At 28.2% G+C, this 26,650-nt stretch overlaps 2 protein-coding genes and 1 long non-coding RNA gene across 14 annotated transcripts in view; 2 read left to right on the top strand and 1 right to left on the bottom strand.

Moving 5' to 3' along the window:
* The window catches only part of LOC107439298 (FK506-binding protein 15), a 47,485-nt gene extending 31,898 nt beyond the window's left edge, over positions 1 to 15,587 (top strand). The window contains exons 24-31 of one of the 12 annotated variants that reach the window (XM_043052476.2): positions 299 to 391; positions 479 to 610; positions 1,189 to 1,296; positions 3,095 to 3,164; positions 5,580 to 5,882; positions 8,126 to 8,238; positions 12,903 to 13,003; positions 15,376 to 15,587. In XM_043052476.2, the coding sequence (XP_042908410.1) occupies positions 299 to 391; positions 479 to 610; positions 1,189 to 1,296; positions 3,095 to 3,164; positions 5,580 to 5,882; positions 8,126 to 8,238; positions 12,903 to 12,992 (909 nt within the window). In that variant the 3' untranslated portion in view covers positions 12,993 to 13,003; positions 15,376 to 15,587. Of the gene's footprint in view, positions 1 to 298; positions 392 to 478; positions 611 to 1,188; positions 1,297 to 3,094; positions 3,165 to 5,579; positions 5,883 to 8,122; positions 8,239 to 10,006; positions 10,106 to 12,902; positions 13,004 to 15,375 lie in introns of all 12 variants that reach the window. The other 11 variants (XM_016051846.3, XM_071178446.1, XM_016051845.3 and 8 more) reach the window with 11 other exon arrangements.
* The window catches only part of LOC122271405 (uncharacterized), a 51,819-nt gene continuing 38,591 nt past the window's right edge, over positions 13,423 to 26,650 (bottom strand). The window contains exons 2-3 of the long non-coding RNA XR_006226356.2: positions 14,748 to 14,856; positions 13,423 to 13,784 (exon numbers count right to left, since the gene is read on the bottom strand). This is a non-coding gene — a long non-coding RNA (uncharacterized lncRNA). The remainder of the gene's footprint in view (positions 13,785 to 14,747; positions 14,857 to 26,650) is intronic.
* LOC107439300 (Copper transporter 1A) overlaps positions 24,778 to 26,650 on the top strand; it is a 46,786-nt gene continuing 44,913 nt past the window's right edge. Inside the window, exon 1 of the mRNA XM_016051852.4 lies at positions 24,778 to 24,921. The gene's annotated coding sequence lies outside the window, so the exon portion shown is untranslated. The remainder of the gene's footprint in view (positions 24,922 to 26,650) is intronic.

Here is a 26,650-nt window from a genome sequence, read left to right as displayed (position 1 = left end):
TATAATTCTGTTTTTTTTCTTCTTTTTGTTTACTATATTATATGAATATAAGATTCATTTACGTTTTATTGGTTTTAATCTTCATTGATCACATCGTGTTATTCTTTTTTGTTTTAACAAATTCTTTATCACACAAACAAAGTTTGATGTTTTATTTTTTTAAAAAAAAAGTTAAGGACAATATTTATTTTTGTACTGACGAAAAACTATCAATTTATTTAGCACAAACTGTTTGGTATGTAATAAATCATTGTAATTTAATAAGTATATTCTATTCCATTAATTGATTTTTCTGTAGCATTCTGCCACAATGAAATCTGAATCCTTGCTGAAAGAAAAAGTGATCGCTCTTGAAGGAGAACTTCAAAATGCATTACCTTGGAAAGGAAAAGTATGTATTTTTTCTTAAAATGCAATTCTGTGCATTCTATGATGCATTCTCTCCCTGCTAAATTTTATGAATGTTTTATTTATTTAGTATGAGGTCTTTTATCGGAAAACTTTGCAAATGAAAGAAAATTATGAAAGCGTAATGAAAAAGCTGGAAGCGGAACTACAGCAGGCTCAATCTTCTGTAGCGTCAACAGAATCTCCTGATTTTTCTGGAGAGGTATTTTTCTCTTAAATCTATTTTATGTAAATAGTGTAAATACCTACATGTTAGACAGTTTTTGTGACTAACTTCCTTAATCAGTTAGTTCTGTTGTTTTTATTGAATTAATTGACTGTTTTTCTACTGCTTTATTTTCAAGAGCATATGCATTTTAATTAAAAAATGGTAAATACAGTGTGACCCAACAGTTTAGACAATAAGAGAAGTCACATAGATTTCAATAAACACCTTAATCAATTTTGCCAAAGTAGTTTGATTGTAATGTGATTTGTCTTATATTCTAAATGTTAAACAATGTTTTTCTCATAGTTTGAAAAATAACTCATTAAGATAAATTTCAAAATTGCTTATAACCTGATATCTTTAAAAGCGGTGTTTATCCTGTCATAAGTTAAATTTTGTTCTCATAAATGCTCTCAAGTCCAAACATGGACAAATAAATATATTAATTATTTTATTCTTAGTGAAGAATTTTGTATGTTTAAAACTGTAATATTTTTTATATGCATTATGAAATGTATATTTCATGTTAATTTTTTTTGATTGAATGTTAACTATCAATATTTTTACTATAGATTAAAAGAATGATGAATATCTTATATAAGCTGTTGCAAGGAAAGTTTGAACCTTCGTCATCTTATTCTGGTACCCAAGTGTTAGAAACAACATTACAAGCAATAAGAGTAATTCCCATTTTGCTATGTTAACATTGTATTTATACAATTCAATATTGGCTGATATCTTTTCTTATTATTTCATTCTTTTACTGGTGCAAATTTTTTTCTAACTTTATGTAATACCTTTATTTTAAGTAATACCTATACCATTTAAGTAAGACCATTACATAACATTAAGTAATGCCTTTACATCATTAATTTGATTGCATTTCAAGTTATATCTTCATTAAACATTCACTTTTTTTACAGTTACTCTAGTTTCATTGTCTATAAAAGTGTGTGGGGTGATTTTTTTTCTTTGCCCTAACATCTAAAACTATAAACATATGTTTGAATTTGTACACATTGTTTTTTTTTTTTAATTGTTTTACTTTGTTTCCTCTTTTTGTTTTATGTCTGACTAGTTTGTAAAAAGGTTTGATTTTGTTGGCTTTTTGTATTTAATATATTATAACTTTTAGGTATATAGCTTTTTTGAAGTTTCTTGTACACTCACCATTCCATGAATTTCTATTCCTAAAACTTTAAATTGAAACAAGTTTAAGTTTAGAGCCATACAATGTTCATTAACATCTCCTAGTCATGTTTTATAACATGATATATCTTCAATATAAATTGCCAGAGAGTAAAATTAAAATCACTTACTTAAATTTGAACTCTTAATATAGCAACCTTTATCTCATTTTAAATTAGAACATGTTTTTAATTCAAAAATATTTTTTTCTCTTTGTATTGAATTGATCAGAAATTAACTTTTTCTTTATGAAGATAACAGAAGATTTTCTTATACTAGTAAATAAATATTTTATTGAATCATATATTTTCCATTCTGATCTAATACCTTTTGCAGTTTTATCAGATAATAACATAATTGATTGCTCATAAAATTTCTATTTTTTGCTGGCAAAAAACTGATCCAGGGGATTTCTGATCACCTCATTTGAAATAAAGATTTTGCCCCTTTTAAAAATTTTTCTAGAAATCAAAACATTGTTGTAGACAACTTGTTTTTTGTCCCCACTGATGATGCGCTTCAAAAATAGATCAGTTTCTTAATATTTCAGAAGCAAGTTATAGGCGTCTGTGCAAATCTCTATCCATAAAAATATGAACCCATGCATCAAGCTTTGTGAAATTAAACCTAAGTGTTTCAATAATCATGAATGGTCAAATTTGATATCTTTAATCTCTGAGAAATGTCATGAATTCTTAATTACCGGTTTACATCAATTAATGCCTTTATTGTGCCTTCATTAGCTTTAAACGGCCTTGGTGCTTCTTCATCAAAATTGTGTGATTGAAATTTTGCAAACTAGTTTTGGCACTGGCATTCGGTCTATACATATTCTCCATACAAATTGGATATTTTTATCCTTTCAATTGTAAAAAAATAAAATTTACAAAGAATACACTATTTCACTTTCCATGTTTAAACGGCACCAACCGAAAACTTCTGAGAAGAAAGAATCTATCAAACTCTTTCACAAGCATGTCTTGCTATATCAGCTGCCAAACTATATAATGATTATGTGATTTAGGTGTTAAGTTGACTGCGAAAAAATTCTATATGTCCTTCGTTGGAAAAAAAAACTACAATTACTTTCCAAATAACCCAATATATTATTCAATTAAGTAACAATGCTCTCTTGCATCAAGGAGCTGGAAAATTTAAATAATAAAGTTATAAGATTTGTTAATATTTCTTCGGTGCAGTATATCTTATATATTTTTTAGCCAGTATAAATTTAATTACCTATTTTACATATTTTATACAATCCTGATTAATGACTTGTGTTTTTTCTAGACCTTAACTGTTCAGATGCTGCAAAGGAAAGGAAAAAGATCAGATACGATTGCCAAGGAAGTAGAATCTAGTAATATAACTTTCTTTGGATTTTTATAAAAATATTTTTTAAAATGTTAACTACTAATCTATATTCTATCCTAAATTTAAATTATTGCATTTGTTCGCTGTCAAAACTTTAAGAGTAAATTGTTTAACAACTCTTAATGAATTTGAAAATTTAACTGGCCTTGTTTTATTTATTTTTTTCAAAAATTGTATTTGAATATAAGATTAACAAAGTTTATTAAATTAAAGCCGAATCAAGATTTGAATTTTGACTAAATTAAAATTGTGAATAGCGAAAAAAATTTTAATTTCCTATTTGCATCTTCATTTAATTTTAAATTTTCATATTAAATACATTTCATTTCTGGAAAAATTATGCTAAAATACATGAACTATTATTTTATGCTGTAAACATGCTTATTTTAATTTTAAAGAATTAAATATTTCTAGGTTTGAAGTGTGTTTGAAAGAAATTTTTAATTTAAAAATTATTTATGTGCGAAACATCTTTCTAAGTTAATGCGAAAGTTTAAACGTTTAAAAAAAAAAATCTTAACAAATACAGCTTTGTAAGAAGATTTAGTCTAATCAGAATCTAGACAACACTAAAATGCCATATCTGCAGATTTCTCAACCTTTAAACCTGGCCAAAAGAACAAATCTAGTCCAGTCTCAGTCTGGGTAGAAGAATAAGCAGTGGTCAAAAACATTAGATTATTTTTTGGAAAGGAGAACTCTTTTAGTTTATTTTCTAAAAGAGGATACTATGAATAAGTTAATATCTTAAACTCTCACCTCCTAATGAGGTAACCCAGCATTCTGCTTCCGTGTCCCAACAACCACAGAGCTGACATAAAATATCCTTAGTGGTAGAAGAATCATGGATTAGAATCCTCTTACCATCTTCTTCTTCATGTAACGAAAATGGGGGTTAGTTCAACCAAAATGTTTTCCTCAAAGACTAGTCTGTCCCATTGCTTTATTCCAGGAGTTCCCATGTCTTTTGGGTTGAGTTCAAAATTTTGAATCTACAAAGTTGAACATTGATAGTCGTAAACTCAAAATTGTGCCTGCCTTTTAACTCCAGTTATGAAATAAAAAGTCTTGTCCTTGCTGTATTTTAATGTCCTAAATTTAAATTTTAAAAAAATTGGATAATGTTTTGAATGTAACTCAACGCATGCTTGTAGAAAAATATGATTGATAATTTTCTGAATAAAACTTCTCATATTGCTGGGATGCCAATCACTCTGGTTTCTACAAAATGTTTTATAAAATTGTATAAAGTTGTAGAAAATTAAAACCAACACTTCCCAGAGTTTTATTTAATCATGTTAAGGTTATAAACGCTTATGACTAGATGATTGAAGTGAATTAAAGTTTTAAGTAAACTTTTTAAATTATTAATGTGTTGGAGTGAGTGTAAAATAAATGTAAATTAGTTTACTTGGAAATTTTTAAATGATTCTTTAGGATTTGGGACTAAAATTTCCCCTTTCACTTGCTGTACGAATTTCAAGGCACTAGCACCAACTCCTCTTTTTATTCTAGATTAATACAATTTTATTTATTCTGATTCATAAATTATTAGGGTATTTAAATAGTAGAAAATTTATCATTGTGCTCTCAGGACTTTATTTCTTCACATCTGTATGAAACTGACTTATTTTCTAATGAATGAAAAATAACTGAAAATATAAATTAACAACTAATTTAGCCATTTCCTTGTTGATGAAATCTTGCTGTTGTTGTTCATTTACGTCGCACTAGAGCTGCACAATGGGCTATTGGCGGCGGTCTGGGAAACATCCCTGAGGATGATCCGAAGACATTCCATCACAATTTTGATCCTCTACGGAGGGGATGGCTCCCCCGCTTCGGTAGCCCGACGACCTGCGCGCGAAGTCGAGCACTTTACGGTAGAAGAGTTTAACGAGGACCAATACCGCACACCCTCGGTCCCTACGCAGGCTGATCCAAGTGGTCACCCACCCGCACACTGACCGCAGCCAGTGATGCTTGACTTCGGTGATCTGCTGGGAACCGTGTCTTAACGATCAGTCCACTGCGGGACGATAAATTCTTGCATTGAGCAAGAGCAAAATGCTCAATGTCAGATGAATTCTTGCATTGAGCAAATCTAGCTACACAACCAAAAGAAATTTTATTTTTGAAAAAAAAAAATTTATTACTTAGCTCAGATTTGAAGAAAAAAATTCATTAATATTAGAATGTTTGTATTTTTTTTTTTTTTTTAATTATTATTATGGCCTCTTGCATCAAATCTGTATGAAGTTTCTGCACATGTTTATGCATGAAACTGTTTTTTTTACAATACCATAATATACAAATATATAATAAGAAACAATATATGTTATAATTCATGCCTGTGTATTATTTTCGCAAATAATTTAGCAATAAACATTTATTTGTGTAGCTGCCACTAATGTGTCGAGTATGAATGCCGACAGTAATGAAAATTTTACTGTTGAGAACTCTGTTTCAAAAGATAACCCTCCTGAAGCAGTCTCTCTTGTGCAAGATAACGGTGTTGCCCCCTTGTCCAATGAGCTTCCTGTAGAGAATGAAACTAAAGTAGCAGCAACAGGAGGTGCTGAAGAAAAATCTTCCGTAAATCCTGAAAATAGTGTCTCAGATAGTCAAATAACTGAAAATAAAGTAGAAAAAAGTGATTCAGCGATTAGTGATTCAAATGACGAACTACTGCAAAACCACATAGGTAAGTTAAATTTGATATTATCCATGCAATAATATGCTCCTTTTTTAAAACTAATGTGCTAAAAACACGAAAAATGTTTATAAAAAAATCTTTGAAACCTTATTAATCAAACTAAATATACTAAATTTAATTACTGTGTAAAAGCAAAAATAAGATTTCTATTAAGTTTTAGTACAAAACAAGCCTTATTTAAAAAAAAAAAATTATATAATGATTTTGGAGTTTTCTTTTATTTTTTGCATTGAACTAGCTTTAAGTATTTTTGTAATTTCTTTTGGTGTGAAATGTCTGATATTTAATGTTATTTATTTGATTGACAGCATTATATACATAATTCTATTTATAGTGCTGGGTACACTAAGTGAATTAACCTGGTATTGCTGAGCAAATTCACTGTTAACTTAATTCAAAATCATAAACTATTTTTAATGTTTTTTTTTGTTAACTCTCGAGGTCCTCTGCACTTGTTCTGAAACTTTTTAGCTTTCCCGAATTGGAATTTTTTTTTTAAAAATAAAGGACTTACAGATGTAACAAACACAATTATCAAAATTCACAGTGAACAATTAGTTTACATATTTTTTTGAATAATACCAAACTTTAAAGGAAAAGTTTTTTAATATATATTCAGGAAATAATAACATTTTCGAAAACATTCAAGTTTTAAAAATTGTGACGCATAATTATGAAAATTGTTAATTAATTAATAATATTTGGTGCAACGAACGTAACATTCTCTGATTTGAGATTATGGATTAGCATTTACAACATGAGAATCATTCAAGATTTCAAAAAAGTGACTTATAATTAAAAAAATAATCTTAATGATTTTATGAACATATTTGATACGCAAGAAAAAGTATTAATAATTTTTTGAGTAAAGCAACTACTTTTTGTACACTCTTTTTTTATAAATGATGTGATAAAATAAAGATTTATTAAGCAAGGAAATCATTTTTCGATCATGTTTGTGATTAAATAAGAAATAATGTAATAAATTTACAATGCCACAAGAAACTTTATTGTAAGGAAAAATTAGAAAAGTTAGATAGTTTTTTTCTTTGGATCTGTGCTAGACTCAGCTATTACTTTTTTTTTATTCAAGTTTTTCTATCATCTAAAATGTTTCTGCTGTACCATCAGAAAAAATATTGACATACTGAAGATCAGGAATTTTTTTTTTTTTAGATCTGTAAATAGATTGTCATATGGCAAATGATCTGAGATCATTGCATATCAATATATTCTTCATACAGTGTATGCAACTGCTGCATATATGATAATTCAGTCATTTTTCCATTTTGTTGTTGCATAATAGTGAAGTGGTCACTAAAATCCATCTGAAGAATACATGCCTTATATGATTTTTGCTTTTGCAAAAATAAGGATATTCTGTTTTTATGCAACAATGTTCAAGAAATAGAAATTTCTATAACGTTTAAAACACTTTAATGTTTTAATGAGTATTAAATTTAGAGCATTTTCTAGGAATAATACATCCCATAAATATCACAACTTTTACAGACAATATAATAAAAATAATTTTCCTATTTTAATTTGAAGTCAAAATTTAGTAGTTTATTAAAAAATTTACCACAAATGACTTTATTAACTTTTATATTCTTTAATTTTACTAAAAATAAAAATAAATATTTTCTGTCATTTGGAAGTTTTTATGTATACAGATTTGAATATTTAATCAACAGCAAGAGTAGAAATTAAGAAAAGTTAGTCACTGGTCTGAAGGATCAGTAACTAAAAGATACTACTTGTCTGTACTTATTGTGACTGGTACAAATACCTCTTTTTATCTGTTTTTTTTTCCTTAGTTAATAAAGTGAATATGAAAAATTGCAATACTGTAATGTCTGCTATTTTGTGACAAAAACTCTGACCAAAACATGAAACCAAGGATCCATAACAGCATTCCATCCCTTTACATTGATCGCTGGTCTGGGAGATCACTTTTTATTATTTTCTGGTGATCTTAGTCACATTTTAGTGGACTTGGACCCACCATTAATTTCATAGTTTTAAGTTTTCGTATTTTTTAAGAGGAATTTTTGATCAAAATATTTTTTTTGTTGTTCAAATACATTATTTTAATTACAATTTATTCAAATACATTGCATTATTTTTTATATAAATACATTATTCAAATGCATAATTTATAAAAAATTTTGGTATTTCACCTTTGACGAGAAAGCACCCCCTCACATATATATATATATATTTTTAAATAGACTCTCAAAATGAAGAATTAGAAAAGTCTAGTGTAAGTGAAGAATCATCAAAATCTGAAAAGGAGAAAACTGAGGAAAGTAAAACAATTAGTCAATCTCGAGAATCTCCTGATGTAAGTCCTTTCTTATATCCTTTACCTAAGTTGAAATTAAATATAAAAGCTATTACATTTTGCAATACCTATGAATATTATAACATGCTCTTATATAGCTGTATTACATTAGAGTGTTTTGTCTTATTTCAATATTATTTCTTCTCAAATTTGATTATCTGTATTTGGCACTTGAAATTTTAAAGAAAACTAATAATTAATTTCTTATGAAGTCCTATGTATTTTTTTTAAAAAAAAGCCTCTATTGCAATTTTTCTTCTCAATTAATCAAAGAAAATATTACATAACTTAAAGGTTGTATTGATTTGTCAAGCTTTTTCCAAAACTGCAGCACCTAAATACAGGAAAAAGTACTATAAATAAGAAAAAATCAACCTTAGGTGAAAAGCAACAAGTGTGTTGGATTTTATGTTCAATTATTTATGCATTGAAAAATAGCTAAATTTTTATTTTCACTTTTTAATATTCAAAAAAGTGAGGTAAAAATCATAAGGTGAAAGTTCAATTACTAAAAATATGATCAAGAAAAAAAATCCCTTTTTTAAAGATAAATTATTTAAAAAATATAGATTTTCTTATCTTTTATTTAAAAAAAAATATGTTTCAAGGGAATATGTAAAATTATCTGCAGTTTGGTTAACTGTCATACGAGGTACCACAATCCAATTAACAAAATCTATATATTTTTTAATTTATGCACTTTTAGTCAAATTTTTATAATTTGTCTTCTGAACTATGTTTACTAACTCAACTATGTTACAAAGCTATAGAAGTAAATTCTTAAATACTGTAAATTCATTATGTTTGTTACATTTGACTATGATGAATTTATGAACAACTTTAAAAAAGTTCATTGTATGGTATATACGCTGTAATATATAACTTTTTAATAGAAAAACTTAACTAATTTTATTTATTTTATTTATTTAAAAAAAAATCTCTAATGGAACTAATTCTCAGCAGCCTAATAAACAAATCAAAAATTTTAACTTTCAAATAAATAAAGAAGACAACAGATTTTGCTATTTTAGCTACTATTTATCTTAATATAATTTGTTGAAGTTTCATTTTCATGAGCTTTTCATCGTTTGACTACGAATCTCTTAATCATGTTTAGTGTTGCAACATGCGTTTAACCTAATTATTAATTTGTAATTGTTAAATTGTTATTAGTTATTAACTGTTAAATTTATAAATTGTGAAAATAAAGTATTACTTATTGTTATCAACCAAAATAAACAAAGAAACATAATCTAAAGGAATTTTTAAATCTTAAATTAATTACCTCTATCTCAGTTTCAACGAGAATGGATTATTTTCCATTTCAACATATTTTCCCCCCTATTTAACTTGCACTTGATTAAACAGATTAACGCATTAAATTAATAAGCAGAATAATAGAAGCATTAAATTAATAAGCAGCATAATAATTAAAACAATTCTTTTATAGTACTAAAAGTATATTTATGTTATATAAAGCATAGTAGCAGAATTAATGTGTCACAGCAATGGGCACCGCAGATTTTTGTTTTCCTTTACAGACAGAAAGCAGTAAATACAAGTATCTTATCACATGCTCTGCAGATAGATTGTAGAATTTTTTCACGGTATTACAGATCAATACAGACCTTTCTGCTATTTGGATATAAAGTACATTTTTTCCCCTTGCTAACATTCTAAAATGTGTCTTTTTAATTGGTAAAGCTTACATTTTCTTAAACTGCTATATTTTCTTTTTTACATCACTAACTGAGAGCTTTATATTTAGCAGCTTTCTGCAGCTAACATTCCTGATACTTCTAATTCTGTCAACACCAAGGTATTAGATGAGCCTTCTGATTTGCATGCTTATTAGTTGTTGGCTAAGGTACTCTATATGCACTTGCATGACATTTATTATTCTTGCTACCCTGGGATATGTAGCTTTTTCTTGCCTTTGCTTGAATGTTTTTTTAGTCTGTTTTGTTGCTTTCTGGTCGTTGTCACTCTATTTTTTTTACTTGCTAAATTGTGGAATGTAATCTATTTCTTTTTTTCCCTCAATTTTTTTAAAAATGATAATTTTAGTTGGAACTTAGTTTGAATTAGTGTGTTTTGTCTAAAGTAATGTTTTAACATTCAAATTGGTGTTTATCATTTTATTATTATGAAATTTTTCCTAATCATTATTGTAAAAAATTCTTTATTTAAGGAATTATTTGTACTGAGTACATCATTTTATTTTAGAATTTGGAATAATTGATATACATATATGAACTCCTCAAAAAAAAGTCTCTACTAGTTTTGTAGAATTTACTAACACATATTTCAAGGCTGTTTTTGGAGGAAAAAAGTTTTATACTCTTTCAGTGTTGTTACTTTTATGATTATGCCCATAACTATTTATATATTTTTTTATTTGATCGATAGCTCTATTAATCAGTTTTTTTCTTATTTAACAAGTGATCAAATCCTATCACTATCATTATGTATGTTGAAATCACTGGTAAATTATAAAAAATCTCACTTGATATATGGAGAAAGAAGGGAAAATATATAAATGAAGAGAAAATCTTTCAGGTGAATAATAAACTAAAGTTGCTTTCTTTGTAATATTTACATGCAATTGCAAAATATCAAACATCAAAAAATTTTATGTTAGTTTTTTTTTTAATAGTTTTACCTGTGTGCAGTATGAAGCAAAATTTGATTAGTTTATTATGTGGCTTGCACACATCCCTACTATATCATATTACTACCCTATTGTTTTATATACATTATAACTTATGTGTCTGTTTTCTTAATTTACTTACCTTAGCTTTTTTTTTTTATCCTACCTCCACCCGAAAAATGTTTAGTTTGGAAAAAATGTCAACTGTTTCTTATTGTATTATGTTATTGGGCAATTTCAAAGAAAACTTGTTTGTTTCAAATGAAAGCAAAAGTTTTAAAGGTTAAATAACATATTAATGATTAATATCCCTTTTTAAGGACAGTTCTAATTTATGAAGTCCTGTAAAAAAAGTATCTAACCTTTTTCCATAAAATCAACGTTTGTTGAAATACAGTTATCTCCTACAAATAGTTCCTATAGTTATCTCCTTGTGTTGCAATGATTTTTTGCTGTAAACAACACTGGTATATGGCACACAGGTGATTTCACCACAATCTCCGTCGTGATCATTTATGAAGCGATTGTATCACCCAGTATCAATTCATTACCAAACACTTTATTTTTGATAATTATTTAAACTTGAGACAAAATTGATGCAGATATGTTGTTCAATTCTTTCATCATTTTGCCCCAGAATAAAATTTGACTTTCACTGAAACATATTTACTCTGCAACTTTATGTTAACAGAGTGTTGTTATGTTCATGGAAAAATTTAACATGCATCTTAGTTTTGTCAGTGTTACCAACATTCAAGTGATTAAGTAATACATCCCAAGCCTTGTTTATTAATCCAATGCAATATTTTTGCACACACCTCATAATGCACATTTTTTTTTTAAATTTAAGCATTAAATGATTTATAGTCTTTCTGCTCTAAGATCTGTTGCTTTAACATAAGATTATAGATCTGTTGCTTTAACATAAATGTTTACCTCTAAGAGTTACAGGCAGCTATTTTTTTATGCATAGAAGGTTCACTTGCAGTTATGTCATAATTTTTTTAATGAAAAATTATGAATTTAAAATTACAAAATATTAACAAAATAAGACATTAATTTCCTAGTTAGCATGATGTTGTCCCCTATTTTATTGTTTCGAAAATCGGTGGTAAAATTTGATACTACTAAAATTAAAGCTGCCTTATTCCTCCATAGCAAGTTAAAACACAAATGCTAAAATTTATTGTTTGATTTACAAAGTTTTAAAACTCGTTTTTCATATTGTTATTTAATAAATAGTATGTTTATTCAAAAGAGTTTTTCTAATTTTTAGTTCAGGTATTTCCTATTTAAGAGAAATACATACTGTTCATCTTATTTTCTAACATTGAACATCAGTCCTTTGCACTGGCAGTTCAGTGGATTTATCACCGGGCCATTGCAGCTCTGAGCTAGACATAATCACAAAAATAGTATAGGTTGCTCAACACTTAAAAATTGGGCAGTGGAATTTGAAGAGGTTTATCAAAATTTACCATTTTAACTTATATAAAACATTCAACTGCCCATTCCAGTCTTTTTATGTTGCATAGAATAAATTAAGCAGTAACCATGCACACAAAAAAATATGACTAAAAGCATGTAAATTATAATCTCACTCTCTTAAATAAGATTGTATAGAGAAGGCGCTACGATTGTTGCATCTTTTTTTAATCATGTAGGTTTCAGTTTTTATGCAAAATGTTAACAAACCTAAATAAATTCCCCTACCTTGAACAATTTGTAAAATTAAAAATGACAGGACAATATACAAGACATTTCCACTTAATGGGGTTTCATTATCCTCTAGTAATTTGCATGCTTCACAATTTATATCAAGAAAATAGTAAGAACAAAGGAAAGTTTTTAAGTTGATGTTTATCTTGTACTTCTCTTGGAGCAGAAAAAAATACTTATTTAAGATTTCATTGTCTTTATGAATATTTTAGTGTTAGAAAATAAGGTGAGCAGTATGAGTTTTCTTTTTGAGTCCTTACTCTAACATATCCTTTTCTTCTTTTTCCCTTTAAAGTGTGATGCATGGAGTGTTGTTGGGAAAATTCTCTTTGCCCTTTTGACAATCTATGCTATATTGTGGATTGGTGCATGGGTAGATGATTGATTATTGCATGAGTAACTATCCTAAACATCCTTCCTACTGTTAAAACTGTAAATGTTCTGTTCTTGTTAAAAAATCCTTTTGTTTCTTTGGATGTTTCTGAATTTTAAGCTTCAATCAAAATTATATATTTTTTCTTTTACAAGACTATTGATATAACAAAACATTTTGCTCGTGTATATAATCCATTGATGCTAAATTGTTCTGAAATAATTTTTTAGTGCTAGAGATATGAAATACGTGTATCACCGTAATATAATTGGCTCTAGAATACGTGCACTGTTTAAAATTTTGCTTGCAGTAATTTATATTGCATGATTATGTACTCTCAGAAGATTTAGAGCACTGGAATTAGAAAGCATTTACTTTCTTAATTGAAGATGAACTAGAGTTTCATATCTTTAACCTTTTGGTTGCCAAACATTCATCAATCTTTCCCTTATGGATATTTATTCATACATGCTTAGATATAAAATTTTACATGCAGAGTCAAACTAAGAGATTGCTCTCCTTAACACTTTCATTACGGGAGCCGTATTTAGCCTGTGTAATACTGTTGGATAACTGGTTTAAACTGCCACTGTCTAATATTCCATTGACCTATATTGGATTAAAACCACCAAAAGTATATTTTGAATGTACTTAATACATTTTAAGTCAGAACAATATTTTTCTTCCTCGTTTGCAGTGCAAATGACTAAAGAAGATAATCTAAGCATGAGTGTAAAAACTAATGTGCAAACTTCACAATGCTGTGCACAGCTCAGTGACGTCTCTTCAAGCTGGGTGGACTGCCTGAAAGAAAGGGTTTATATCGTTATTTAAAAACCTTGAGCTTATTAAAGATTTGCAACTTAAGTTTGAATATGATGAAACTGCATGTTAGTCAATTAAGAAGAAAATAAATTTTTTAAATCAATTAAAACTAGGTAGAGTCAAAAAATTCCTGGAATAGGACAGTTACAAATTGTGAAAAAGTAGAAAAATAATTTTATTTTATTGACTTTCAAAGTACTTTCCTCTTGCATCCACACATTTTTTCCAGTGTCTACATATAACTGCCCAAAACACTCTTGGAATAAATTTTTTCAGAGGTCCTTCAGTTGCTTCTCATTTTCGATGACCTCATCTGGATCCAGAAAACGGTGTCCATTCAATTTCATTTTTGGCTGGTGCTAGGTCGGGAAAATAAAGAGGGTGTTTCAGATTGTCTGGCGTGGTACTTTTTTACAATTAGAGCCATGTGTGGTAGAACATTGTCCCATTTTTAGATTGTTTTTATCTGATTGCATCTCATAATCTCTTAAAGATATCCAAATAAAATTCTTTGACATTTTTATTCATAAATAAATTTGTGCTCAATGATGCCCATATAATATCTCCAACATCACTTTCCCTCTGCTTTTGTCCAACTTTGATGTTTTTATTTATCATTAAAATGAATGACATTTAAAGTTTGAAGATTTACAAATTCTCTTTGTCAGAAATGATATGCAGCTATGCAGACAGTATCGGAAAGGAATTCCTGGTGGCTGCGTGTTTTTGCTATTTGTGCTGCCAACCTCCCAAAATAAATATTTTCACTCCGAATAATGCATGCATGAATGTGTTGAAATTATTCGGAACCACCCGAAATTATTGACTTTACCTCGTCTAATTTTTATATTGCTGTTTCTCAACAAATAAAAATATTTAAATCAGAAAAGACATTTTTTCGTTCAACTTAAATCTCCAATTATTAATTTTTAAAATTTGTACCTATTGATGGTGAAAAATGTTGAAAACATCCCACTTTAATCTTGTTACCTTGCTTGGCCTTTATCATTTCATGCATATATATTTCCAATATCTTTTATATGCTCTCTTTCTAAAAAAGAAAATATTCTTTTACATAAAAATTATAGCGAAATAAATATTTTACTCTTTGTCATGTTTGCTTTTAACAAGCAATTTCCCATTACATATAAACTTTTTTTGTGAACATTTCAATACTCTTTATTTTTTAAGTTAATCAATTTATTGGCTATTAAATTAATATCTGTGCCTTAACTAAATAAGTCATGAAACTGAATCTTTTAAATATTTTCTTTTCTAACTATGTAGAAAAACTAATTTTACTATACAATGATATGAATGCAGTTCCAAATATGAGAAGAGGGTTAATTGAACAGAAAAAAAAAAGCAGCCTTTTGAACAATCCATTCAAGTGCTAGACTACTAATTTAATTAGTCATGTTAGCTTAAAAAAATACTTTTTTAACATATTAACATTAAAATGTATTTAATAACAAAATTCTTTGTTATAATTATAAAGTTTGACTATTAATATTTTCATCAGCATGCAACCATATTAGATAATTATGCATTTGGTGTTTTGAATTTATAGGTTTGGAGACCTCAGCCCCCTCCTCTATTTGACGATGATTCTGAAGAGGATGACGACGATTGGCTCAAATAGTTATTTATGAAATTTACCTATATATAGTTCACAATTTATTTCAATTCTATTTATAACATATGAATATATTAATCCTTATTTTTGAACACTTTGTAATTTACAATATATACTTATAGCTAATAAATCTTTTTGTAATATAACTGCTCTCATATTTTCTGTTTATTGCGAAAGGAGGAAAGGACTTTTAAAATTAATTTAAAAGATAGTAACATTGAAAAGGCTGAGTTTAAAAGAGACATTAAAATAGCTGTTTAAATTTTAGTGTGGGCTTTAAATTCACTGCATAATTTTTTCACAGCAAGGTAATAAAAATATTGAAAAATATTGTTCACCCTTTTTAAAATGTAAATTATTATTTTATAGTTTACATATTACATTTTTGCATTAGTAATATATAAACTATAAAATATAACTTTTTACCCTTAAATAAAGCAAAGTCTAATATTTTCTGTAAACTTTAAAAAAAAAAAAAAAAAAAAAAAGATTGTTTCTTCCATAAGGGTTGCCCGAATGAAAAGTGAGCTCTTGCAATTTTGTTGAAATGTCTGCATCTATAACAGCGCCACTGAACAGGGATATAAGGAAGGTATGTACTACATATAGCTTTCAACAGTGAAATGTTTGTGGTAGAGGAGGAAATTGATCGTGAGCAAAGTCTTGCTGTACATGGATGCGTCCTGACCGGTACAACGATTGATTTCCTGACTCCAAAGAGCACTATTAAATCGACGCAATACAGTACTCTGACGAAATTACGGAAAGCATTTAAAAGCTAACTGCACGTCCTTCTCACACAACAAGTGATTCTTCTCCCTGTAATGCCTGTCCACACATATTTCGTAAGAGCCAAACGACCCTGCTAAATATCCATTGGGAAGTGTTGGAACACCCGCCATACAGTCCAGATTCGTAACCCCGTGACTAATCTTTGGGTAACTTAAGAGACCACTACACGGGACACGTTTCCAGTTGGTATACACAGTGAAGGAAATTGCACAGGACTTTCTCCAGAATATACCACAATCTTTGGGTAGCAAACACATGGAGTGGGCGTAGCTGCTGCCTAAACACTGCGTCCATGGCGATATATTTGATTTTCAAGAAAGGTTTTTTTTTTAATTCAAACTTGTCCACTTTTCATTTGGGTAACCTTTATAGAATAACTCTCAAACATTCTAAAATTTTTTCTTCAATTATTGTTATTCAAATGGTTAAGTAAATTTTAAATATACAACAAGCATTAACATTACTATAATTTGCTTATTGTTATTGTAATGTGTCAGAAATCAAGTTTGTATATCTCTAAATAATTCTACGTATTATCCGTTCTTCACCCTACTTAATCAACCGCTTAATTGCATATAACATTTAAACTGTTAATTGCTATTTTATTATCTAGTTGAAAATGAGATGTTTTCAAATTTATCCATTTTTTTTTCTTTTAATCTTTAGTGCATATAAAAATATTGCTTTGCGTATTCATTTTTGTCCGTCATCCATTGATAATAAGGTCCTCAGATAGCTTTTTTTAATTCTAGTTATACGAAGCAATTTTTTATAATGTTTTCTGTTATTTGGGAAGTAGTGACAATATTTTATTTAGATTTACATATAAACAGGTCTGAATCTATGCAAATGGTTGGAATAAAATGATATGAGTACATATTCTAAAAGACAGAATTTGAAAAACAATTGCTCCCAAATAAACAAATTGTACCAGTCTGAATATATCAAAATAATTGGAATCAAATGGGTTTTGTACAGATTTTGAGAGACAGATTTTAAAAGCTTTTGCTCCCAGTTAGACGCACACAGCAATTGAACAAAAACATCCAGAAATGTGACAATTTAATTTTTTGGTTATTAAAAAAAAAAAAAAAATTCTTAAAGCTCAATTGGGATGTTTTACCCCTTCCAACATAATCGGAGAACATGATTTTCTGCTATTTCGATCTTTACAAAATTTTTCTTAATGTAAAAAACTTCAACTCTTGTTCATGCAGCAAGTTTCTCTGCTGAAATGCCCAAAGATTTCTACATGGGCAAATTTTCAAGATAGACTGAAAGATGTAGAATAATTATTATGGCTGAAGATGTAGAATAATTATAAAAGCTTAATATGGTACAGTAGGGAACAGATTGTCCGGAACGAGCGGTACCATTGCTATTCCGGATAACTGATTTTTCCGGGTTTTTTTAATCGCTACAAAAAGCAGTTTTTTTATTATCAAACCAAACTAAAAAAAAAATTTTAGAAATAATCTTAAAAAGAAGAAAAACAATAAAGTAATACACTAATGATTATTTCTAAAATGATGGTAAGGTAAACATCTTTTAAAAAGAAAGAAAAATCCTAAAATCTCATGAGGAAAAAAACATTTTTTTTTTAAAAATGGCGGGAAAATTTATCGAATTTCGTTCCAGTTTTCTGATTTCCGGATAAGAGGTTCTGTACTGTATTTATATAATTTATTGAATGTATACCAAAATTAAATATACCGTGTTTCAATTTTTCTACAAAATCTGTTAGAATTTTCCAGACAACCAAAAAATTTAGCATGTTACTCTTTTGTATAGTAATTTTATGGTTAGATCTGGACATAAGTAGCAAAGCTTAATTGAAACAAGAATAAAATTATTAATCTACAGGATGCTTTGTAATAACCACTCATAATATATATGTAACATAAAAAGCTTCAATTAATCTTTTTATGTTAGTTTCACTGCTATAAAACTTCTTCCTAATTAATTATTCTATTTGAAATACTTTCTCACACTTTTAAAAGCCACATCCTGTTCTTAAATCTATTTTTGGCTCAACTATGCATTTAATTAAGAGCAGGACATTTTTCCCTTTGCTCTTGTGTGGGAAACGTTCGATCCATTTCATAAACCAATAGCAACTACTAAGATTTCCCTTTTTCCCTAAATTAAGACATTTTACGGATTTTACTTTGCAAGATTTTCCCTAACATATAACCAAGGAGCGCAACTTTTCATGTGCACTTTTACTCATTCTCATGACTGCTCTTGTCTAATAATTAATAAATAAATTTTGTACCCTCCTTCCCGACCTATGACCTGTTTTAATCCTTCCACTCGGCAACGACGTTATAAGTCGCCAGGATTGAACGGTCGGGAAGGGGTACAGTTCGTACGGTACATTAAAGATATTAAATATCTCATTTGAAAATAAATAAATCAACTTCGGAAGAGGGTACATCAAAAATATGGAATAACTTCAAATCATTTTTTCAAATGGACATTTGGTAAATAAGCAGTCAAATTCTTCTTCAACTTATGGCAATAATTAATTCATCCAGTATCTTCATCAAAAAAAAAAACTCTTCAAAACTTTTTGTTTATTATAAATGATACCTACGCACAGTGGAACAAAACGATCATCGGTTTTCCATATGTCTATGCTGCATATTTTGTCTACGTTCCTGAGACTACTAGAAAGCTGAGCTTCAATTTCCTTCCTTGGACTAAAAAGAAAAACTGCATCGAACTCCTGATAATTAAAATGTTTTTATTGAAACCCTATCCCTTGGAGAAAGCGTTGATTTTGCCACTCTTAAGTGCTGAGCTGGATCTTATCGTCGATGAATTGTTTTCACACCCCGGAATGGTTTACGATGGTCTCCTTAGATGTTCGACATTCAAAAGAAAAATAAGCTTCAATTTCTCCGTCACTATTGGTGTTAATTTACGATTCATCTTAACGAAGAAACAAATTTTTTCCCTAGCAGCTCACGTCTTTGGTTTTGGAATTGTGTTTACGGAATTTCAACGCATTCCCATCTCTGTTGTGGTTTTCAAAATATCTCGGACTAATTCGAACTTTTTCAGGTATCCTTTGAGTTAAAGTTTTTTACATTTCTCATAAATCAATTTCTTAAATGATTATGATTTTAATTTTTTCCCATATTTGATGTTTCAAAGTGAAACTACTTTTTATATATTGATAGTATTTACTGTTGAAATTTTTATTTCTTTAAATTTTTATTTTCAGTTAATTGATTTATTTGATTGAAAAGTGTTTCGAGAAATTATTTTCATATTGTTTTATGTGTTACAGCTTCTATGATTTTTTGAGTAGTAGAAATTATATTTTTGTTTTACAGTGATTAGGATTTAAATGAAAATGCCATTTAAATTTTTTTTTCTCTTCATAATGCAACTGCAGTAATTATTGAAATTTAATTTAGATATATGAATGCTATTACGGTGTGGCAAAAATTAGATCAAGAAATGTTAAAACTATTACAAATAGTTTGGAAAAATGAATAAAATACTTGTTGTTAGAATTTAAATTGAAGTGCAACCAGACATTAATGCTTTAGTCCAACGTTGGTAATAAGTTGTAGCTCAGACATTTCCATAGACAAACAACATAAAGATAGGAAAATGATCAAAAAAATTTGAAAAGTAATAGTAACCAAATTCACTTCAAAAACACATTTAAAATAGAAATGAAAATATTTGAATTCCCTAACAATTGTGACAAATTAAATTACCAATTAAGATCTCTGCACAAAAATTACTTAAGAAAAAATCCAAACGAAAATTTTTTGAAAAAAAAAAGAAAAAAAATTTATGTCCAAAAAGAAAAAAAGAAGGTAATTTGCAAATAAACCAAACTTGCACTTCAGATTAAAAATAAGGAAAATAGCTAGATCAGTAAAAAATTAAAAACTGATTTACCTTAATACCATATTAAATTTGAAAACTTTGTTTTGGATTTCAATTAGTGATAAATTGTGTTAAACGGGTTGTAATGTAAAATCTGAGAAGACTGATCACCTTTTCTGATTATAAAAGCAATTTGTCTGTACACATATTTCCTGAAATCCGGGTTAATAATTGCAATAAAAATACCAAGAAAGAAAATAAAAGTACAAATAAATAAATATAAAGAAAGTAGAAAGAAAAGAAAAGTAAAAGAAAAAATTTTACAGAAGGCATATTTTGGACATAAAGAAAAAAAAAAGAAATTTTTTTCGGATAGTTAGCTATTAAAGTGATAAATATGTAAGGTAAATAATAGAAAAAGTGAAATAAAGACAATCTTGGTCTTCAGAATAACAACCACTGTGTCATTTTTTTTATTTTGTTTTCAAACAAGGTAAACAATACTCAAATCTAATTTCAGATTGAAATTTTTCCTGTATAACTTTTTTTTGTATTTTGTGTTTTACATTTTAAATTACACATTTTTAACAAATTTTTATAAATTTTTGTCATCATGATTGAAGAGTTAACTTAAATAGTGTTTTTATGAAGAATACTTCTTATAGTGAAATAGCTGTGTTGTGATTTTTAAACAAGAGACTTTTGAAACTGAAAAAACTGTTAGTCAAAAAAACTGTTGAAAATGAAAATTTTAAATTTGCTGATGATGCTACTACAGAATTTTAATTATGTTAAAATTTTTACAATGAGAACATATGTAAATGTTTTATAATTTATATTACTTTTATATATTGTTACCATTACAAATTTGGTTATTTTATTTGTACTTCTACCATAGGGAAGATTTTGCAAATGGATAATTTCAAAATTTTTGGATTCTAATTAAACAATTTTGGCGAAGGGGGATGTAACATAAAAAGCTTCAATTAATCTTTTTATGTTAGTTTCTTTGCTATAAAACTTCATCCTAATTAATTATTCTAAACGAAATACTTTCTCACACTTTTAAAAGCCACATCCTGTTCTTAAATCTATTTTTGGCTCAAGTATGCATTTAATTAAGAGCAGGACATTTTTCCCTTTGCTCTTGTGTGGGAAACGTTCGATCTATTTCATAAACCAATAGCAACTACTAAGATTTCCCTCTTTCCCTAAATTAAGACATTTTACGGATTTTACTTTGCAAGATTTTCCCTAACATATAACCAAGGAGCGCAACTTTTCGTGTGCACTTTTACTCATTCTCATGACTGCTCTTGTCTAATAATTAATAAATAAATTTTGTACCCTCCTTCCCGTCCTATGACCTGTTTTAATCCTTCCACTCGGCAACGACGTTATATATATATATATTTAGAATTGTTATCAAATATGAATTCATAAAGGTTGATAATAATTACTTAACCACAGGAAAAAAAAGATAATCCGTATTAAAATATAACGAGTGTTCAATCGCGTTTTTGTAAAACCTTAAAAGCAAGGATGGGGGGGGGGGGGAATTAGAGGAATTTAGCGGACCATTATTAAGGAAAGCAGAATTTAAGACATCAAGACCTGTTTGATTGCTGGAAGATACTCGGAAGTTATAATTCTTTCAACATCTGTTTCTTCCAGCAATCAAACAGGACTTTATTATTTTTTTTTCAGTTCCGTCTTCCTCGCTAGATTTTTTGTTTTTTAATCCCTGAAATATTAATTTGATGGCTATGTGGCGCAGTTGGTTTGTCGTCGGCCTTCTGAGCCCAAGTCTGCGGGTTCGATCCCCGGCTTAGACACCGGTATTTCGGGATGCAGAAAATCCTCAACGGCCATGTCGTATGATTATGGGGCATGTAAAAGATCCCTAGAGTGCCTTATTGGCTCTTGGCATTTCCGGCAAAATTAAATTCCTAGTGCACTTTAGCATCCAAATAGAGTCTCGGTGCTGCCATCTAGTGTGGCAGAAACTAGACGTCCAAATTAACATGGCCGTACGGTATCTCATCCATTGTGGTGGTCCTAAAAGAGTGGATACCACTTCTGGAGAATGCACTAGGTCTGCTCATCGGGAAGACTGATTGTGCAGCTCTTTGGAAATAAAAAAAACTTTTGCTTATTTTGCCATATCTCGAAAGCATTTTAAGTTAATTGAAAAATTTCTATACTTAACTATAAAATTTTTTACTCAAAGATAATTACATGCAAAAAAAATCACATTCAGTAAATATTTATTATATTTTATTTAATGGTAGTCGAAACAATTTTGAATTTTAAGGTATAAAATTTTTTGCATCATTTTAAAGACTATAATTTTAACTGACAAAATACAAAATTTGAGCGAAATCGGACGAAAAGTTCCTGGGAAATCAAATTTTAAACAAGTCTTATTTTTAAAATTCAATTTCTCAGGAACTATTTGACCGATTTCGCTTAAATTTTGTAAAATTGCATTCTTTGAAATGGTGTAAAAAATTTTATACTATACAGATGAAAAAATTTTCAATTCTTTTTTAATAAATATTTACTAAAAGTTATTTTTTGTATGAAGTTATCCTTGAATAAATAGAATTTTATAATTGTGTGCACAAAATAATTTCAGTTCACTTTTGAAAATTCGCGAGATATGGCGAAATAAGCAAAAAGTAAAGTTAACAACGGGTCCAAACTGTGGACTTTTCCTGACCAAATTATTTGAACCAGTTTTCCCAGGTTGCGGCTACTCTCCTATATTTTGGGGGCCAAAAATCATAATCTGTCTGGTAAAAAAAAACGTATGCTTATGCAGAGAAAGTACGTCTTTGAGTCTAATTTCGCAATTTATTTTATTGTCTGTTGAGAAAAAACGTTTTACAAATCGGAATAACTTCGCCAAAGACAATATTAAAACAGTTTTTCTTTTGTTATTCTTACGCCCGAGGTGTTTATCATCTCCGTTTATTACCTGAACTAGAATATCGCTCTGAATAAATATTTTAGGAGGCAGTTAATCGTATAGAGTTAAGGAGAAATATTTGTTTAAAGTAACCTATCTATAATGAAGATCAATGTATTGTCTACAAAATGCACTCAGGAGATGTACATACAGTAAATGCAGTTGTATTTTTCTTCACTGCTACGAAGATGTGATAAAATTGAGTACCGCGTAATTATTTATAGTTTTTATTTCAGTTTAGAAGATATTCGTTTCCTTTTTTTAGAAAATAAATGAAGATTTTTAATGAGAAAACTGCACGGCTTTCAAACCCAACAATATCAAAAGAGTGTCTCGATAAGGTTAATTACGTCGTTAAATTTAATTCTAAACAAAAATTAAACATTTAAAATTAGTAAAAGATTCTAAGTAAAAGGTAATTTGTATAATCCCTGATTGGAACGGGAAAAAAATAAAGGTAAGTGTCTTAAGATATTTTTGGTTCACAATTTGATGGCAATTGCTGCAAAATTTGTAAGCTTACTTTATTATATTTTTTAGTTTAAGGCAAGAATTTACAGTGCTGTTATAAAAAACGATAACTGAATTTACTTCTACAAGTTAGCTTATGCTTAGCCAAAGTAGAGTAATTTCAGAAAGTTATTTGTGTGAGCAAATTTTTAACCCGAATATTGGATTTCTTATGAAATATCGTTCGACAATACAAGAAAACTTATTTGTAAAATTTGGACTTCTTGTAGAAAATGAAGTAAGAAAGTTCTGAAAATATTAAGTCACCAAGTTTAAATTAATATTAAAACTAGAAAAATTTTTTTCCATGCTCTGATCCTTGGCCAAAGCTCTGATCAATCTTTATTGAGATCAATGCGAAAAAGGGATGGATTAAAATAATCTAAAATCAGTGTATTTTATTTTATAACCGTCGTTGAACAGCCGACTCAAATTTTTGGGGTTTACGATTAATAATATTCAACGCCGTAGCCTTGTAATTTTGAACCCAATCTAGAAGACAAATGAACTACTGGATCAAGTATTGGGAGAAATTTGCCTTCGTGGAGGACTCTTTGATGGAATTAACACGCATTTGCGTTACATGGAGAGGGAAACCACGAAAAAAGATTTGATATCTTACTTTTTTTTTTCCTTTTTGCAATCAATATTAAAAGGAAAAATTAAAAATATTTTACGATTTATCATGTTATATTTCTTTTACTAGCTAAATAAAAAGTCACAAATCGTTGCAGAAATTTATAATGATAATTTTTAGTTTAAAAATAAACAGCCGTTGGAACAAAAATTATTAATCATTGCTGATTTTTAGATTTAAAAATGCTTTGGCCACTTTAACTTAAACTATTAAATAAAATTTATCTTTTTAACTAAGAACTAATTATGTATATAAATTCACTGAAATTTAACCCTGTATCATTTTTTACACATGAATAAAGAACTTAATTTATCAAAATTTCAAACTAACAGAATGACGAAAATCCTAAAAGACAAAATTTTAAATTTCATTCATGCGCGTTTTTTTATATAATTTATTTATTCTGAAATAGCGTTCAAGGGTTAATTAAAGTTTCCACGGATCATAACATTTATACAGAAGGAAGAAAAAAAGAGAATGCTTTCCTTAAAAATTATTTCTGAGGTTGGCGTAATAACTGGCGTCCTATTGCTGGTTGGCTTCACTTCCTCGTTCTTTTTGGCGATAATGAAATTTTGACTATTATTTACAATGGTTGATATCAAGAGCAGACGATTAATGACAGGAGGCGGTGACGGACAGTTGATTCTACTCCATTGATTCTGCCACTTAACACCCTTAATTCCATTTCACACTGATATTTTCTCCCACCCTCTTTCAGGTAAGTGTCACTTTGTTCTTAATACGAGAGTGATTAGATACTGATGAACTATCTATCGATTCTTTTTCTTGTATTCGTTTGTTGCGGTGGTAACACTAAATAATAATATTTTTAAAAAAATTAAATGAAATTTTTTGCTTAATTTTAACCCTTATTTAATAGTTAACATTTTTACATGCATAAAATATTAATTACATAATTATTCCATCATAATTGAATTAATTGTTTTTTTAATGCACAAATTGTTATAATTTTTTTTCAATGAATAATTAAAGAATTTTTTTACAATTAGAAACTTATAAATAAATGTTGTTTTCGATTAATATTTTTATTAATCCAAACTATGCTCCAAGACTTTTATTCATAAAGCTTTTTTTACAAGCTATAATTAAAATAGAGACTGAAATAAAATAAAATTTTTTAAAGAATTAGTTATTTATGTAAAAATCGTTTTTTTTTTCTTATTAAAGATGACGTAACTGACGTAAAAACGATTTTAAATTATAAAAGAACCGGTACTACTTTTTTCGTTCAAACGAAGAAAAAAAATCTTATTGCAATATTCCTTAAACAATATTCATTTATTATTGCATTATTTTTTAAAGAATATCTATTTATTTAAACAATATTCTTTAAACATCTTACATTTTCACAATTTTTTAAAATTTTTTAACTACAAGTATTATGGGGGCATTTCTTATGATTGAAGGAAAGAATGAAAATTCTTATTTTTTAAATCTAATATTAGTAATCTATGAAATATTCTATATGTTATAAATCGTAATGCATGACGGTATAATTCTCTTCCATATTGTATTAACCATCTTCCATATTGTATCGTAAAGCTGGAAACTACTTTACTGAGTCAAAAACCAATTTTTGTACTCAATTTAACAAAATCAAACGGTGTTATAAACTAAATCTGAACTAAGAATAAAGGGAAAATCAAAAAAAAGGGGGGAAAGATAGCATATGCGACCCGTGTTATAAATTTATGATGATGTAATTAGTAGGGCAAATCAAATTATACTAACTGTAGCATTATCTTCTAATTTTTAAAAAAAACGCTTATCGTGGTCGCAAAACCGAGAAAATTTCTTTTCTCCCGCTGGCAACAAAGAGCCGACTCTAATTGAGCTGTGAATTGGGCGGAAAGGAAAAACTAGAAACAAACTGCTTTATATTTTTGTTTTGATTATTCTATAATGCGCAGGTTTCAAACTGTAATTTATAATTTACTTAAGTTAAATAATTTTCGCTGGAGATAGAGAGATGAGTTTTAATGAAACTAGGAAAAGAATATAACCAGTTGAGATCTACCAGAAATACTGCCGTAAAAAAAAGAGACTTTTCATGAGTGAGATTTGTTAGTTCTGCCAATGTTGCGACTTCTAACTTAATATGTGTTTGTTTAAAAACTTTATAAATTTTCAGAATAACTTACTTTTAAACTACTAAATGATGTTTCTCATTGATCAACTTTTTTTTTTTTAATTTTCTTACCTTTTTTAGCTATTTTTGTTTGCTACATTTTACGAGTTTTTGTAGGAATGAAACGTTATATGTGTTGTGTCTCCAAACTTTGAAATTATGAATTATGTGCTGCCTATTTTTAAAACTTTCTTTTAAAGATTTGAATCAATTAATTTTCTTAATTTAAAAATAGTTAATTTATATAGTTGTCTCTTAATTTCAAATCAAAGAATTTCTTTTAAAAATGAATCATCGA

This window comes from Parasteatoda tepidariorum, chromosome 3 (genome assembly GCF_043381705.1).
Source record: "Parasteatoda tepidariorum isolate YZ-2023 chromosome 3, CAS_Ptep_4.0, whole genome shotgun sequence".
Lineage (NCBI taxonomy): Eukaryota > Metazoa > Arthropoda > Arachnida > Araneae > Theridiidae > Parasteatoda > Parasteatoda tepidariorum.
Note: the sequence above shows the minus strand (reverse complement) of the source record. Positions and strands in the feature narration are given on the sequence as shown.